The 17,789-nt window shown below is 45.0% G+C and overlaps 1 protein-coding gene across 1 annotated transcript; it reads right to left on the reverse strand.

The window, feature by feature from the left end:
• Positions 1-1,930: 1,930 nt before the first annotated feature.
• Positions 1,931-14,268, reverse strand: LOC139280669 (arg8-vasotocin receptor-like). Its single transcript, XM_070900272.1, has 2 exons — positions 13,173-14,268; positions 1,931-4,537 (listed from the first exon to the last, which is right to left on the reverse strand). Exons 1-2 carry the CDS (start codon positions 14,119-14,121, stop codon positions 4,245-4,247), a joined length of 1,242 nt encoding a protein of 413 aa, XP_070756373.1. The 5' UTR covers positions 14,122-14,268; the 3' UTR covers positions 1,931-4,244.
• Positions 14,269-17,789: the final 3,521 nt, after the last annotated feature.

Raw genomic sequence — 17,789 nt, forward strand, 5'->3', positions numbered from 1 at the left:
AAAGTTCACAGGTGTTTCAATGATGGACCTAAATCATGAAGGGTGGAAGATGCCTGTGCGTGGATTTTTTAACGTGTGGTGACCGTTGCACACCAGCCACCACACGGGTTTGACAGAGCTAGGTCTTGGTCCAGTAGCAAGGATTAACCAAGACGACTGGAGACCAGCTCTGCTGCACGGACCTAGTGCACACACATATTGCAGTGTGGTCTGGCCCGTGCTGCCCCTGGGCCCTCGCCTCTCCTGGGCCCCGATCACATCCCTCTACAATCTCTCGCCGTTCCTTCGCCCCGACCTCGCCACTCCTTCAGTACCTGCCCACGCTCCAATCACTGACCTGGACCTTGATGTCTGCCGTTGCTTTCCTGCTTGAATTTAAAAGTAGGGAAGTTATGCTAAACCTGTATCGAACCTTGGTTAGACCACACTTAGAGCACTGCGTGCAATTCTGGTTGCCATATTATAAAAAGGATATAGAGGCACTGGAGAGGATGCAGAGAAGATTTACAAGGATGATACCAGAAATGCGAGGATTTACATATCAGGAAAGGATGAACAGGCTGGGTCTCTTTTCTCTTGAAAAAAGGCTGAGGGGTGACCTAATCGAGGTCTTAAAATTATGGAAGGTTTTGATAGCGTGGATACAGAGAGAATGTTTCCACTTGTGGGGAAGAGTATAACTAGAGACTATCAATATAAGATAGTCACCAATAAATCCAATAGGGAATTCAGAAGAAGCTTCTTTACCCAAAGAGTGGTGAGAATGTGGAACTCGTTACCACAGGGAGTGGTTGAAGCGAATAGTATCGATGCATTTAAGGGGAGGAGAGACAAGCATATGAGGGAGAAGGGAATAGAGGGTTATGCTGATAGATTTAGATGAGGAAAGACGGGGGAGGCTCAAGTGGAGCATAAACGCCGGCATGGATTGGTTGAGCCGAATGGCCTATATCTGTGCCGTTTATCCTATGTAATCCTATGTAATCAAGGTAAGACATTGGCCACAGCCAGGCATGTGTAGCTTCAGACATATCACTTGTCAACTCATTCTATTGCATGTGACGCTCTTTTATGTTGTGGGTCCCACTTTAATTAGCACAGCAATAAAGCAAGCTGTAGCTTTTGAGACTCAACCATAGAACACAGGAGACCATTCTGGAACTCCCTCCTGCGCTGTGGGAGGACCTTCACCACACGGACTGCAGCGCTTCAAGAAAGCGGCTCACCACCACCTTCTCAAGGGCAATTAGGGATGGGCAATAAATGCTGGCCTTGCCAGCGATGCTCACATCCCAGAAACAAATAAGAATAAATTCAGCCCATCGTGCCTGTGCCGACTCTTTGAAAGAGCGATCCAATTATTCCCACTCCCCCTGCGCTTTCCCCATAACCCTGCAATATTTTCCCCTTCAAGTCTACATCCAATTCCCTTTTGAACGTTACGATCGAATTACCTTCGACCAACTTTTCAAGCAGTATTAAGTTTCCCATTTTTCCACGAATATAAAGCTTGCAATGAATCGGTGACTCCATGTCAGACTAGTGTTTACAAATGAACTAAATGAGCCTTAATGTTTTTTTTGTACATTGTAAGTCCCAAAATACAGCACCTCCATGGGTAAATACACTGCATCATTTGATTCGGAGCCAGAAGGTGAAAGAGCATTAATCACAGGCTTTTCAATCTATCACATTAACTACTTTCATGGTCTGTCGAAGCTCTGTTAGCATGTTCTATGATTTCCAACAATTTTTATGCTTTAGTATAGTGTGCATAATTCAGAGCAGTCCGTACACAGTCTCCGATAGTACTGCACCAACTCTGCTTGGCAAAACCAAATCTAGCTTTTATTCACTATCACTAAAGCAACAGGAAAAAGACTCCAAGAGCAATTGTCCTCAAACTGAATCTTTATTTACAATATCCAGACAGCTGAGGGCACTGTAAAGAATGAACTACAAAATTATTCACGCAACATATATTTTCCCACAGAGGTAAATATGGGGAGGGTTGGGGGTGTGGTGGGAGGGAGTGAGTCGAAGGAATGTGGGAAAACAAATACTCAACAAAAGCAAAATACTGCGGATGCTGGAATCTGGAATAAAAACACAAATTGCTGGAAATCTCAGCGGGTCAGGTTCTGACAAAGGGTCATCGACCTGAAACGTTAACTCTGCTTCCTCTCCACAGATGCTGCCTGACCCGCTGAGATTTCCAGTATTTTCTGTTTTAATAAACAAATACTTAAATTGGGTATATACTTCACAGATTTACTGCATTTTAGCATAAAACATAGTTGTTAAATGTATTTCATTGAAGAATGTTAAATCACCATTGTACTTTCTTTCTCCTGTATTTACATAGCTTCTAAGGACTGTGTGAAGGTGGATTGCAACTCATGGATAATCTTAAAGAAGTAACGGTCCATTTAGATTTATTTATTGAACCACACACACACATACACACATACACATGGGCATTTTTCTTTATACTTTTCTAAATTATTTCAAAACTGTTTTCTTGCTTCTCTCTCTCTCTCTGTCTGTCCCATATATCCCGACCAGGGGGAGAGGACGTGATTTGTTCCCTGGCCGCCAGCAAAATTGCTCTGAATTACTTAAGAGGAGGAGCCCCGGGTGAGCCATCTACTTAGACGGTCTCTTTGTGGTAAAATAATACCTCTGTGCTCCGTCTGGTATCTCCCCCATTAGCACAATGGAGATCTCTGGTGTTGTAACATCCTACCACAATGTAATAGTACCTTGCTGTCCTAGTCAACTGGGTTACAATGCCACTACTCCATTACATAGGTATATTTTTCTCTCAGTGGCCAGTGCTCCCAGCATAAACATTTGAATAGGACATAACAACACAAGAACAGGAGCAGGAATAGACCATTCGGCCCTTCGAGACTGCTCCGACATTCAATAGGATCATGGCTGATCTTCTAACCTCAACTCCACCTTCCCGCACAATCCCCATAATCGCTTAATTCCCTTAGTTCCCAAAAATTTATCGACCTCTGTCTTTAATAAATGACTGAGCTCTCTGGGGTAGAGAATTCCAAAGATTCACCACCCTCTGAGTGAAGAAATTTCTCCTCATCTCAGTCCTAAATGGCCGACTCCTTATTCTGAGACTGTGACCCCTGGTTCTAGATGAGGAAATTTGTGAAATTATGTGTGAACTTTGACAGTGAAGATCAACTGTGACCCCATGTTCTAGATTCCCCAGCCAGGGGAAGCATTTTCTCAGCATTAACCCTGTCAAACTCCTTAATAATGTTATATGTTTCAATGATCTATCCATTTGAAATATGGCATATCTGCTGAATGTTTGCATTCATTTATAGTACATCTATGATCAACAACTTTTGATCTCTTCTGTACACAACGGCCACAAGACTATTCCATTGTTCTATTCATACTAAAAAAAATTCCAACAATAAAATACATTTTGGGGGTGTAATTGGATTTATGCCATCCAGCATCTTGTCATGCTTAAGGCTCCGTCCCTCCCAACAACAGCAACAACAACAACAACTTGTATTTATATAGCACCTTTGACGTAGTAAAAGGTCCCAAGGCGTTTCACAGGAGTTTTATAACACAGAACAAATAACTTTGACACTGAGCCACATAAGAAAAAATTATAGCAGATGACCAAAACAAAGCTTTAAGGAGCATCTTGAAGGAGGAAAGAGAGGTAGAGAGACAGAGAGGTTTAGGGAGGGAGTTCCAGACCTTAGGACACAGGCAGCTGAAGACACAGCAACCAATGGTTGAGCAGTTATAATGAGGAATGCTCGAGGGCAGAATCAGAGGAGTGCAGACATCTCGGGGTGGGGGGGGAGGGGGTTGTGGGGCTGGAGCAGATTACAGAGATAGGGAGGGGCGAGGCCATGGAGTGATTTGTAAACAAGGATGAGAATTTTGAAATTGAGGCGTTGCTTAACCCGGGAGCCAATGTAGGTCAGCGAGCACAGGGGGTGATGGGTGAGCGAGACTTGGTGCGAGTTAGGAGATGGGCAGCCGAGTTTTGGATGACCTCAAGTTTATGTAGGGTGGAACCCACCAAATGACTATCTGCCGCTTGGGTTGCTAAAGTGCTACGAATGTAAGGGTAAGCTTTGGATGAACTGATCTTTGATCACTATCTCAATAGCAGTGCAGTTAAACATAATATTAACAATTTAAATGGGGGTGCGGGGAGGGGCGGGGAACTAGCCAACGATCATGTTGCCTCAGGACTCAATTGGCATAGACTGGAATGACTGGGGAGACGTGTCACTGTCCTTCCAGTTGTACGAGCTGAATGTCGGGCTCCTGTGGCTGATCTTGGTCAGCAGGGTGTGCCGCTTGATGCTGGTTTCCGAATCCTCCTTCTTCAGCTTCTGGGTGATTTTATGGCAACAAGGGAAAAAGCGGGCGATATCGCTCAGGAGGTGCCCACTGAAGAACATGTAGATCCATGGATTGGTACAACTATTGAGACTGGCGAGCAGTATGGTGAGGGTAAACGCAGTGTCCGTAGAATCTGAAAAAAACCACAGCCGCAAAAGTTATTGATCTTTGATTGGGTATCACCCTTATCAAAGGCCGGAAGAGATGAACAGTGTCCAATTTGTCCAGCTATCATCGTAACTGTTGCTAGTTCTTACATCTATTGTAATAGCTGGCCAACATCGATAAAACTCAGTTACATCAATTTATTGAAACAAAAAAAGCATAATTTCAAATACTTATGACTAGATCAAAAGAAATAGAAATTTAGAGGCTAAAAATTCAAAGCATTTGCACCTCCCATTAGCTCCCCCGGGGGGGGGGCTAATGGGGCACAAATTCATTACCACCCGGGCATGACGCTGGCAACGACTCCCGCCATATTGGGAGGGGCATTTACCAGCGGTGCTATGGCTTTATGCCAGCAACAAACAGCAATAGATAGATAGATTTTTTTGATATTTTGGAGCAGGCTCGAAGGTTCGAATGGACTACTCATGCTGCTATTTCTTATAATGTTCTTATGACTAATGGTCAGTTGGGTGAGACAACAGAGAGTGTCTTGTAGCTGGAGAACTCCAGTCAGTAGTTGATACTTTCAGGAGGGAAAAAAATAATTTAAAAAAGTTGCCTGTATTCATTAGAAGAAAAACTTGCATTTATATAGCGCCTTTCACTGCCTTTCACGACCACCGGATGTCTCAAAGCGCTTTACAGCCAATGGAGTACTTTTGGAATGTAGTTACTGTTATAATGTAGGAAACGCGGCAGTCAATTGCGCACAGCAAGCTCCCACAAACAGCAATATAATACTGAGTAGATAATCTGGTTTTTTTTGTTATATTGATTGAGGGATAAATATTGGCCAGGACACCAGGGAGAACTTCCCTGCTCTTAAGTCGAAATAGAGCCAGAGATCTTTTACGTCCACCTGAGAGGGCAAATGGGGCGTTGGTTTAACGTCTCATCTGAAAGACAGCACTTCCAACAGTGCAGCACCCCTCAGCACTGTACTGGGAGTGTCAGCCTAGATTTATATGCTCAGGTTTCTGGAGTGGGACTGGAACTCACAATCATTCTGACTCAGAGGCAAGGGTGCTACCCACTGAGCCACAGCTGACACTAAACTCTGTGTGCAACCTGGTGAAAATGTTGTCCTTCCTTCTCCAGTTGTGTAGATGGTAAGACACAGACTAGTAAACCCTGGGCTGGCAGAAGCTGGGGCAGAGATTCCATTGAACGTATTAAGACTACATTTGATATTTCTCCTTTAGTCTACTTTGTTTCATACTACCCCTGTATGTGTAGGAAGCAATCGACTAACTTAACAGTTAGTTCACACAGTGCAGATTTAACCATTGGAGTGCCAGTGGCTTTTGGGGAACTCCAATCTCTTGGCCAGCTCGATATTTTTTTAATTTTCAAGTGGAGTGTATGTGGGCAAACCTAATATTATAGTACTGAAGCAACGCAGATGTCAGAAGCAGCTTCATTACTGCATTAGACCATAAGAACATAGGAAATAGGAGCAGGAGTCGGCCATTTGGTCCCTCGAGCCTGCTCCGCCATTCAATAAGATCATGGCTGATCTGATCATGGACTCAGCTCCACTTCCCTGCCCACTCCCCATAACCCTTTATTCCCTTATCGCACAAAAATCTGTCTATCTCCGCCTTAAATATATTCAATGACCCAGCCTCCACAGCTCTCAAGGTAGAGAATTCCAAAGATTCACAACCCTTTGAGAGAAGAAATTCCTCCTCATTTCCGTTTTAAATGGGCGCCCCCTTATTCTGAAACTATGCCCATAGTTCTAGATTTCCCACGAGGGAAAACATGCTCTCTGCATCTACCCTGTCAAGCCCCCTCAGAATCTTGTACGTTTCAGTAAGATCACCTCTCATTCTTCGAAATTCCAATGAGTATAGGCCCAACCTTATAAGACAACCCCTTCATCTCAGAAATCAACCTTGTGAACCTTTCATGAACTGCCTTCAATGCAAGTATATTCCTCCTTAAATAAGGCGACCAAAACTGTACGCAGTACTCTAGGTGTGATCTCACCAACGCTCTGTGCTCAAGTCCTCAAACGAAACTCTGAACCCATAGTCATCTGACTAGGAGGTGAGAGTGCTACCACTTGGGCCAAACTGATACCTGTTGCTTAATTATTGTAATAGAGGCTGTTTTTCTTGGGGAGAGATCACATTTGCAGGGCAACATATATGTGCCTCATATGGCATTGCAGCATTAATCTAAACCACAAAATAAAGACTTAAAAATGCCATTATAAATAAAAATAATAATGTTGTAAACACTTCTGATCAACTTGTGTTCTCTCCCTATTCTCGTTCTTCTACTTTCATTTTTCACTTTATCTAATATACCCCATTCCATTTATTTTGGTTTTTTCCTTAAAAAAAATTGCACTTAAGTATTTGGCTCAATCTGTATTTTTTCTACCTCCCCAACTGAACCCTCAAAATAATTGGCCCCGGAATGACTGAAAATGAGCACCAAAGTCCTACAAGACTGAAGATTGGCATGACGTGATGCTATCTCTTAATTTAATTTTTTGTGTCAAACTGAGAGCATGACTGAAGCTATCTGGTCCATGATTCCAATGCTCCAACTCTACCTAGACAATATAGCTCAGCTGTAGAACAGTAAGGGCTTAATCATAGAATCACAAAATCCTATAGAAGGAGGCCCATCGTGCCTATGTTGGCTCTTTGAAAGAGCGATCCAATTAATTCTCACTCCTCCGCTCTTTCCCCATAGCCTGCAATTATTTTCATTTTCATATATATATATATATATATATTTATCCAATTCCCTTTTGAAAGTTACTATTGAATCTGATTCTACCACCCTATCAGGCAGTGCATTAATAATAATATATAAGGATGGAAAAGTAGATGTAGCATTATAACCCTGTAATGGTTACTATACATAAAACTACCTGCGTCATATTAGGTTTTGAGTCAAACTTTCTTTAGAAGCAGATAAAAAAAAGTTTATTGGGGAAAAATAACAGAAATGTTACTAGTAAAATGTTGGAGTTGCCATCAATCTTTGCTTGTAAAGTTGAGCAATTGCAAACGTCCTTCCCAGTTACACTGAGGTATGAATTCCTAGCAAATATATGTTTTTAATATCATCCAAAATAAACATCAGTATAATTGGATGGGAGTTGAATGAGTTTGAAAGTTCCCATTCCAAATGGCGGGGGGGGGGTGGGGGGGTGGGAGGGGGGGGCGGAGGGGCACGGGGGGACTGGCAGTGGTGGGAAGAATCATGCAATAAATTATATGCAAGGACTGGAACTGTTGTTGAATCAGCTCCTATTCTTTGTGATACTGAGTCTGAACTCATTGCAAATGGAATTAATGCTTGGATTTTATGCAAACGCAATGCACAAAATTTAACAAGTAGAAATTTATCGGAATCAGATTATTGGATGAAGTCGAACAAACAACGTCGCAGACCATAAAAACTTGCTAAGATGTTGCGTGCTAAAACTGACACTTACCAGGATAATTGGGGGTGATTACTCACTGTTGTAATGTGGGAAACACACCAGCCAATTTTGCACAGCAAGCTCCCACAAACAGCAATGTGATAATGACCAGTTAATCTGTTTTAGTGATATTGTTTGAGGGATAAATATTGGCCAGGACACCGGGGGGGGGGGGGGGGGGAACTTCCCTGCTCTTCTTGGAATAGCACCACGGGATCTTTAATATCCATCGAGAAGGAAGATGGGGCCACGGTTTAACGCCTCATCCAAATGACAGCACCTCCGACAGTGCAGCACTCCCTAAGCGCTAACTGGAGTGTCAACATAGATTTTGTGCTCACGTTCCTGGAATGGGACTTGAACCCACAATCTTCTGACTCAGAGGCAACAGTGCTCCCACAGGGAATTATCCTATCCCTTCTTTTGTACCATATTGTGTCTAAGTCATAAATTTTCTGTTTCACGAGATACAGATTGTTTTTATTTTTATTAAATACTCTGATTAAATGGAATTATCAAGTTTCACTGGAGCTTCTTTAATATCCCGTGCCTGTAACAAGCACAATATAATCTGTACACACAGGCTGATCTCTACATCCACTTAATTGTGTCTGCCCAAATTTACTTATTAAAGTATTTTATTAAAGTGTCGACTGGTGCCAGACGTATCCATCCATTGTGCTAATTAATAGAAGTAGTAATATGTTGCAAATTACATGCATTGGCTGTCCACAAAAATCAACATTTAACCAGCACTTTTTCTTTCAAAGGGTTAAAATTACCCCCTCTCTTTCAGGGTGTTCTCTATTATCTATTACCAACGTCCGTGTTCTTGCTCAGGCCAACATCCCCAGCATCAAACCATTGACCATGCTCGATCATCTCCGATGGACGGGCCATATTGCCCACATGCCTGATGCTAGACTCCAAAAACAAGCACTCTACTCAGAGCTCCGACATGGCAAGCAAGCAGGTGGGCAGAGGAAACGCTTCAAGGACAACCTCAAAACCTCCTTGAAAAAGTGCAACATCCCCACCGACACCTGGGAATCCCTGGCCCAAGACTGCTCAAAGTGGAGAAGCATCCGAGAAGGTACCGAACACCTCGAGTCTCTTTGTCGGGAGCACGTGGAAGCCATCCGCAAACAGCGGAAGGAGTGTACGACAACCAAGCACCCCACCCACCCGTTCCTCTGACCACCGTCTGCCCCAACTGTGACAGAGACTGTAGGTCCCGCATTGAACTCATCAATCACCTGAGAACTCATATTAGTGTGGAAACAAGTCATCCTCGACTCCGAGGGATTGCCTAAGAGAAGAGAGACTAACAACTGACATTGAGTTCAGAGGTTTATTGTTCCTTGGGTTGTCAATCTGGCCTTTTTTTTAAAGACTTGGGCCCATACTTGCCTCTCTCCTGTCTCTTTCCACGGCCCAGGCTCAGTGATTCCATAAAAGATTCCTCAGGATGTGACTGATTTCATTTGCCTGGAATCTATTATTCACACAAAGGGTAGTGGAAAGCTGGAATTCTTGGCCTCAAAAGGCTGTGGATGCTGGGACAATTGGAACTTTCAAGACCAAGACGGATAGATCTTTGTTGGGTAAAGCTATAGAGCAAAGGCGGATAAATGGAGGTGGGAGACAGATCAGCCATGATCTAATTGACTGTGAACAGGCTCGAGGGGCTGAATGGCCTCCTCTTGTTCTTGTGGCCCTGGTTTTGTGGAGGGGATTGAGAACGGGGCGTAGGCTGACCCAGTCAACCCGAAGCAAAGGTGCAATGGAAACGGTTGCCGGGAACAGGCCGAGATCTTCGAACCACCTCGAGTCGGGGAAGAAGTTTGTGCTGAAAGATGTCTGCTCCTTCATGCTGCACGGCACCGTGTTCAGCCCGATGATTCCTCGCCACTGCCTACCCAACTTCACCTCCTCCGTCTCCCTCAACATCGGCCAGCTGGGCTCCATGTCCTTGCCCCTGGGGTCCGCGGCACTGAGGGGCATCAGGCCCCAGCCCCCGCCTGCCCGGGAGCTCTCACGGGTGCCTCCGTTCACTCTCCCGATCTCCTCGTGGGTCTGGGGCTCGGGCTGGTAAATTCGGAATCGGATGGCAAAGAATGATGAGCCTCGCTTAACGCACAGCCATTCACGTCCTCGTGAGAGGCGGACGGATCTGACTCTGGCGCTCGTATTGTAGAATTAGCAATGACTTTTGAAGTGTTAAGAATTTAAAAAAATATTTCCCTGTCGGAGGGTCAGTACAGAGGGAGGGCCGTACTGTTGGAGGGGCAGTACTGAGGGAGCGCTGCACTGTCTTTCGGATGAGATGTTAAACCGAGGCCCCGCCTACCCTCTCAAGTGGATAGAAAAGATTCCACGGTCACTATTTTGAAGAAGAGCAGGGGGGAGTAATCCCCAGTATCGTGGCCAGTATTTATCCCTCAATCAACATAACAAAAACAGCTTATCTGGTCATTATCACATTGCTGTTTGTGGGAGCTTGCTGTGCGCAAGTTGGCTGCTGCATTTCCCACATTACAACAGTGACTACTTTCCAAAAGTACTTCATTGGCTGTAAAGCGCTTTGAGATGTCCGGTGGTCATGAACGGCGCTATATAAATGCAAGTCTTTCATTCTTTAACTATAATAAACATATTTGCATATGTTTAATAGGTTCAAAATCTATGCTGACACTCCATTTTCAGCTGTGGCTCAGTGGGTAGCACTCTCGCCTCAGGGTCAGAAGATTGTAGTTTCAAGTCCCACTCCAGGGACTTTGTCTAAGCTGAATTCCAGTCCAGTGCAGTGCTGAGAGAGCGCTGCACTATCGGAGGTGCTGTCTTTCATATGAGACGTTAAACCGAGGCCCTATCTGCCCTCTCAAGTAGACATAAAAGATCCCGCGGAACTATTTCAAAGAAGAGCAGGGGAGTTATCCCCGGTGTCCTGGCCAATATTTATCCCTCAATCAACATAACAAAAAAACAGATTATCTGGTCATTATCACATTACATTGCTGTTTGTGGGAGCTTGCTGTGCGCAAATTGGCTGCCACATTTCTTACATTACAACAGCGACTGCACTCCAAAAGTACTTCATTGGCTGTAAAGCGCTTTGGGACATTCGGTGGTCATGAAAGGCGCTATATAAATCCAAATCTTTCTTTCTTTCATAATCGCCAGATTATTTATACATATGGAATGATAGTTCAGATGGCTATTAAACTGCAGATTCTGCACTGATACAGTACAGGTGTGGGACCATCTTTTAAAATATTTTTTAAAAAGGCACAGAAAGATTGCAGATATTCTTCATATTAATAAAGAACCAACAGGGCCGACTTCTCTTCACTCATATTGGCCAGCACCATGTGCATGCATTTACTTACACAGGCATAGACTTCTGCTTTTCATCAGTGCAATGCAGAGTGGTGCGCAGCCACCAGTATAACAGTATAACGACCAGGCCAACATCTCCAGCATCGAAGCACTGACCACACTCGACCAGCTCCACTGGGCAGGCCACATTGTTCGCATGCCTGACACAAGACTCTCAAAGCAAGCACTCTACTCAGAACTCCTACATGGCAAGCGAGCCCAAAGTGGGCAGAGGAAACGTTTTAAGGACATCCTCAAAGCCTCCTTGATTAAAATGCAACATCCCCACTGACACCTGGGAGTCCCTGGCCAAAGACCGCCCTAAGTGGAGGAAGTGCATCCGGGAGGGCGCTGAGCTCCTCGAGTCTCATCGCCGAGAGCATGCAGAAAACAAGCGTTGGCAGCGGAAGGAGGGTGCGGCAAACCAGACTCCCCACCCACCCTTTCCCTCAACCACTGTCGGTCCCACCTGTGACAGAGACTGTAATTCCCGAATTGGACTGTTTAGTCACCTAAGAAATCACTTTTAGAGTGGAAGCAAGTCTTCCTCGATTTTGAGGGACTGACTATGATAATGATGATGATAATGATGATGATAAACTCTCGTGTGATCAGCTGGCACTGCTCTAAAGCAGGTACCAGTATCAAGAAGTGTCTGCAGTATAAAGGGTCCAACATGAGCATTAACCCTTTTTTTCTTCCTGTTATTGAAATTCTTTATGGGTTAAAAAAAAGACTAGCTAAGAAATAGAAAGAAAGACTTGCATTTCTATAACGCCTTTCACGACCTCTGGGCGCCCCAAAGCGCTTTACAGCCATTATGCACTTTTGGAGTGTAGTCACTGTTGTAATGTGGGAAATGCAGCAGCCAATTTGCGCACAGCAAGCTCCCACAAACAGCAATGTGATACTGACCAGATAATATATTTTTTGTCATGTTGATTGAGGGATAAATATTGGCCACGAAACTGGGGATCACTCCTGTAGGGTGTATAACAGGCAACCTATCACCTACCACCTGATTCGTACTCCCACTGAAGCTGAATTTCACTGCTATATCTTGTATCTGACGTCCATACATCATAGTTATTTGTACATTTATATATTAGAAAGCGCACACTGTAGTTGCTGCTGCGATCATCAGTCTTAGAGCCACTTTCTCTGCTGCTGCTGGCATTGGTAGGTAGCAAACATGTTATTCTCAGTAACTTGAGTAAAGGTCTGTTAATCTAACATGGTCCATTATTGAATATAATTATTTATGAAATGTATATGATTAAAAGTTTTCTCCAACACCATAATACTTACTGATATTATTTTCAGGATGTTGGGGCTGTTCAGTTTAAAGCTGACCATTATTAATGCTAAATGATGACTATACTGAAATGAAACTTCAGTGCAGGAATTTAGATCTAACTTGTGACTGATAGTTTCACCAGCTACTTTTCATTTAAAGTGGGCAACTTCTATTAAGCAAAATAATTCGTGACTTCAGTTAAAATGCTGAGAATCTTAACTTCATTGTATTCCCAACTAATGTCCCACATTACAACAGTGACTACACTCCAAACGTACTTCATTGGCTGTAAAGCGCTTTGTCGTGAAAGGCGCTATATAAATACATGTCTTTCTTTCTGTAATATTATGCTAGCTATTTAATCAGTTCTTTCATTGCAGCCACTTTGCTCGATGCAAGTAGTCTATCCCGTTTAAAAGAGAGAAAAAAACCTCTTTGGGAATTGTCTCTTTAAGCTGTCTAGAATCCACCTACCATCCTTCGGAGCGTTGTGGTCCCATACCGACCACATCTGCACCGTGAAGAACGGAGCCCAACACACAACATAAGCCAGCACTATCACCAGAGTCATCTTCACCGTTCGGATCTTGGCTTTGGAGATGGTTTTCACGTTGTTGACGCCAGAGGTGATCATGCCGTTCTTAAAGGAGGTCTCCGACGAAGCTTTGCTGGTCTTGTACTTGATGTTCTTGAAGATGTTGTAGCAGATGCAAGTGTAGCAGGCCACCATGGTGAGGACAGGGATGATGAAGACGCTGACTGCAATCCAGGTGATGTATGCCTTGACGCCCCAGGGCAAGATAAAGTTTGCCCAACAGTCGTAGACCCCAGAGCCCTTCTCGATCTCGGTCAGCGAGAAGATGAAGGACTGGGGGGTGCTCAGGAGGAAGCTGCCCACCCAGCTACCGATGATCATCATATAGGACCTCTTGGTGGGCTGCTGCAGGGTCTTCAGGGGGTGGCAGATAGCGATGTAGCGGTCTATCGCCATCATCACCATCATGTAAGTGGATGCGAACATGCCGAAAACCTGGAGATGTTTGACGATGCGACAGAGGAAGTCGGGACCGTTGAACCTGTAGGTGATATCCCAGATGAACTGGGGCAGGACCTGGAACACGGCGACCACCAGGTCGGCCAGGCTCAAGTGCCTGATGAAGAGATGCATCCGAGACATCTTCTTCTTGGTCTTGTACAGAGCCAAGAGCACGGCCAGGTTCCCAACCACGGCCACCAGGAAGATGACGCCCAGCACCGCGACCTCGGTCTTGGCTAAGTTCTCATTCCTCCCGAAGGGGTCGGTGTGGTTGGTGGAACTCCGGTTCTGGCTGGGACCTTCCCAGGGTGAGACTGCGAAGGAGTGGTTAGATTCGGTGAAGTTGGAGGCGGACAGGTCCCGTTCTGAGTTGGGCGCTACCTGCATCCTTAGAGCCGAGGCTGAATGCCCTCCGCCCGGCAGATGGGTTGCTCCTTGGGGTGGGACCAGGTGGTGGCCAGAGACGAACAAGGAGCAGACTCTCTCAGATAAGTCTGCAGGACGACTTGACCAGCGAGTCTCGACTATTCATCTCCTCAAGAAGAATTCCACTCCCGGGGATGTGAGCGATCAATCAGATTGCATCACCATGCTACTCCCACTTTACCAAAATAAATATTTTTTTAAAAAACGAATGTAGGTGGTTCTTAAGAAGTAATTTCACAGAGGCTGTTTTGTGCGGGAGAGCTTTATTAATACTTTTCTTGCAAGCAGTCTCATTTTTTTTAAATCAAGCAACTAATGATTAGTATACAGACGATTAAATCTTTAGTGTGTGTGTGTGTGTGTTTTTAAATACTGAAATATTTTAAACAATTCCAACCTTAGCTCCACATGACCTGCCGATAAAAACAAAAGTAATTACTATGGTAAATAAGGTCCATCGCCCACCAATCGCAGAATGACCCTGGGATGTTTATCGTTAATTTCCCAGACAGGAAATAGTCTAAACATTTGGCTAAACATCGGTTTCACACCCAACGACTCAAAGCAGCGACTAAAATCCAGAGTGGCGCTTCCATCCCAGGTGCGAAATTCTTCTAAAGCAGAATGAATCTTTCATCAGCCACCACACAACATTTGTGTGTGTGTTGCATTGAAGAGAGACTTGCATTTATATAGCGCCTTTCACGACCTCAGGACTTCCCAACGCGCTTTACAGCCAATGAAGAACTTTTTGAAGTGTAGTAACTGCTGTAATGTAGGAAATGCTGCAGCCAATTCTCACACAGCAAGCTCCCACAAACAGCAATGTGATAATGACCAGATAATCTGTTTTTAGTGATGTTGATCGAAGGATATTGAACCAGGACACCAGGGAGAACACCCTTGCTCTTCTTCGAAATAGTGCCATTGAATCTTTTACGTCCACCTGAGGGGGCAGACAAGAATTGGTTTAACATCTCATCTGAAAGATGCCACCTCTGACAGTGCAGCACTGCCTCAGCACTGCTCTGGAAGTGTCAGACTAGATTTATGTGCTCAAGTTCCTGGAGTGGGACCTAAAACCCACAACCTTCTGACTCTGAGGTGAGAGTGCTACCCACTGAGCCACAGCTGACACCAAATTATTCCTGTGTTCTTCGAAGGAAACATTCGATGCAAAAAGAAACAAAAGCTTTGGTAGAACTTTTTGAGTGTCTGGATAGACCCTGTCAGCGGCTTTAATAAAAAACTAAAGAATAGTGATCCAGATGCTGGATTCCCCCCCACTTTGCCTGATGGTCCAATAAAATACTGTTGGATTTTGACCCTTTCCTCCTATAAAATATTGATTGATTTCCCACTGCCCCCAACGTAAACTACAGACAATCCCCACCCCTTCCATTGAATCGAAATGATTTGGAACATGGTCATTATCAATTAAGTAAAACTTTTTGAGGATTGTAAAAAGTTTATTTTCTGTGCCAGTTTGAGGAGAAGGCTTTACTGGCCACGCTTTGCAATGATGTTGTAAACCCTTATACAAAGCCAGGCAGGTTTATATCGATATCCTAGGTTTCCCACACACAACAGTGACTACACTCCAAAAGTATTGGCTGTAAAGCGCTTTGAGACGGCGGGTGGTCGTGAAAGGTGCTATATAAATCTAAGTCTTTACTTTATATCAATAGGGAACAGCTCTGGTAATCTCCCCAAATCTGTGCAGTGGGACTGAGGAAATGCTGTGACGACCCTCTGGTGAGTACTGATAGCAAAATCGTAGACCTCTTGATTCGTTAAGTGGCACTCAAAGAAATGTGATGCACCCCTAAAATCCTTAAGTTACTTTTCCAGCTCTCGGCAGTCTGGCTGACTTCGGATCGTTCACCAGTCCTTGCTTACTGAAACTGGTCACAACCAAGGTGATACGTCCTTACTATACTGTATAAATGCACACGAGGCCCATGCTTGAGAGAAGGTCAGTCTGTGACCTGTCCTTTATTCCTTAGCACTCAAGTGATGGAAGTGGGTGGAGCTTCCCCTTTTATATCTGAAGGTCAAGGTTAGGAGTGTCTCCCACAAGTTCACCACCTAGTGGTCAGTGTTCTCACGGTGTACAATTTAGGTCAGATTATACATGGGTTACAATGCTGGTTGAATACATGACATCACCTCCCCACCCAAAGTCTTATTGGGATCACAGGTTGAGTCTCTCTGGTGGTTTACGCTCCCTTGTAGAGCGCCTGAGTTGGGGCTCCGGTTGTTGGGCACTGGCCTGAGTGTCTGCTGTTTGCGGTGCCTCAGGCCTGTCCGGACTGCCCACAGTGACTGGGCTCTCCCCGCTTTGGTTCCTGTGTTCGGTCACCTGTGGTGGAGTGAACTCTACATCGTGTTCTTCCTCTGCTTCTTCTATGGGGTTGCTGAACCTCCTTTTTGTTTGATCCACATGTTTGCGGCAGATTTGTCCATTGGTAAGATTAACTACCAGAATCCTATTTCCCTCTTTGGCAACCACAGTGCCTGCGAGCCATTTGGGCCCTGCAGCGTAGTTGAGGACAAAAACAGAGTCATTTACATCAATACATCGCGCCCTCGCATTCCTGTCATGGTAATCATACTGTGACTGGCGCCTGCTCTCGACAATTTCTTTCATGGTGGGGTGTATAAGGGATAACCGAGTTTTGAGCGTCCTTTTCATTAGCAGCAGCTCTGCGGGTGGAACCCCTGTGAGCGAGTGTGGTTGGGATCTGTAGGCCAACAGGAGGCGTGATAAGCGTCTTTGTAGGGAACCCCCTTGGATTCTGAGCATCCCCTGTTTGATTATCTGCACTGCTTGTTCTGCCTGGCCATTTGAACGGTGCCGTTCCAACACGGTTAATTCCATTGCCTGCCATGAAGTCCTGGAATTCAGTGCTTGTGAAGCACGGGCCATTGTCGCTGACCAAGATGTCCGGTAGACCGTGGGCGGCGAACATTGCCCGTAGACTTTAAAATGTCACACTCGATCCATTTGGAGTAGGCGTCTACTACAACCAAAAATATTTGCCCCATGAAAGGACCTGCGTAGTCCACATGGATGCATGACCAAGGCTTGGCGGGCCATGGCCAGGGGCTAAGGGGGGCTTCCCTGGGCACATTGCCCAGCTGGGCACACGTGTTGCACCTGCGAACACAAAGTTCCAGATCTGCATCTATCCCTGGCCACCAAATGTGTGACCTGGCAATTGCCTTCATCGTGACAATGCCCGGGTGCTCATTGTGGAATACTCTGATGAACACCTCTCTGCCCATCTGGGGCATGACTACGCGGTTTCCCCACAGTAGGCAATCGGCCTGAATCGAGAGTTCATCCTTGCGCCTGTGAAATGGTTTAAATTTCTCAGGGCATGTCCTGTACGTGGCTGCTCAATTCCCATTCAGGACACATTTCTTGACTAGAGACAATAGCGGGTCTCTATTTGTCCAGACTTTAATCTGACGGGCTGTCACGGATGAGCCTTCGCTTCCGAAAGCTTCAACAGCCATGACCATCTTAGCAGCATGCTCAGTAGCCCCCTCAGTGGTGGCTAGTGGGAGCCTGCTGAGTGCATCGGCGCAGTTTTCAGTGCCCGGTCTGTGCCGAATTGTGTAGT

This window comes from Pristiophorus japonicus, chromosome 15 (genome assembly GCF_044704955.1).
Source record: "Pristiophorus japonicus isolate sPriJap1 chromosome 15, sPriJap1.hap1, whole genome shotgun sequence".
NCBI lineage: Eukaryota > Metazoa > Chordata > Chondrichthyes > Pristiophoridae > Pristiophorus > Pristiophorus japonicus.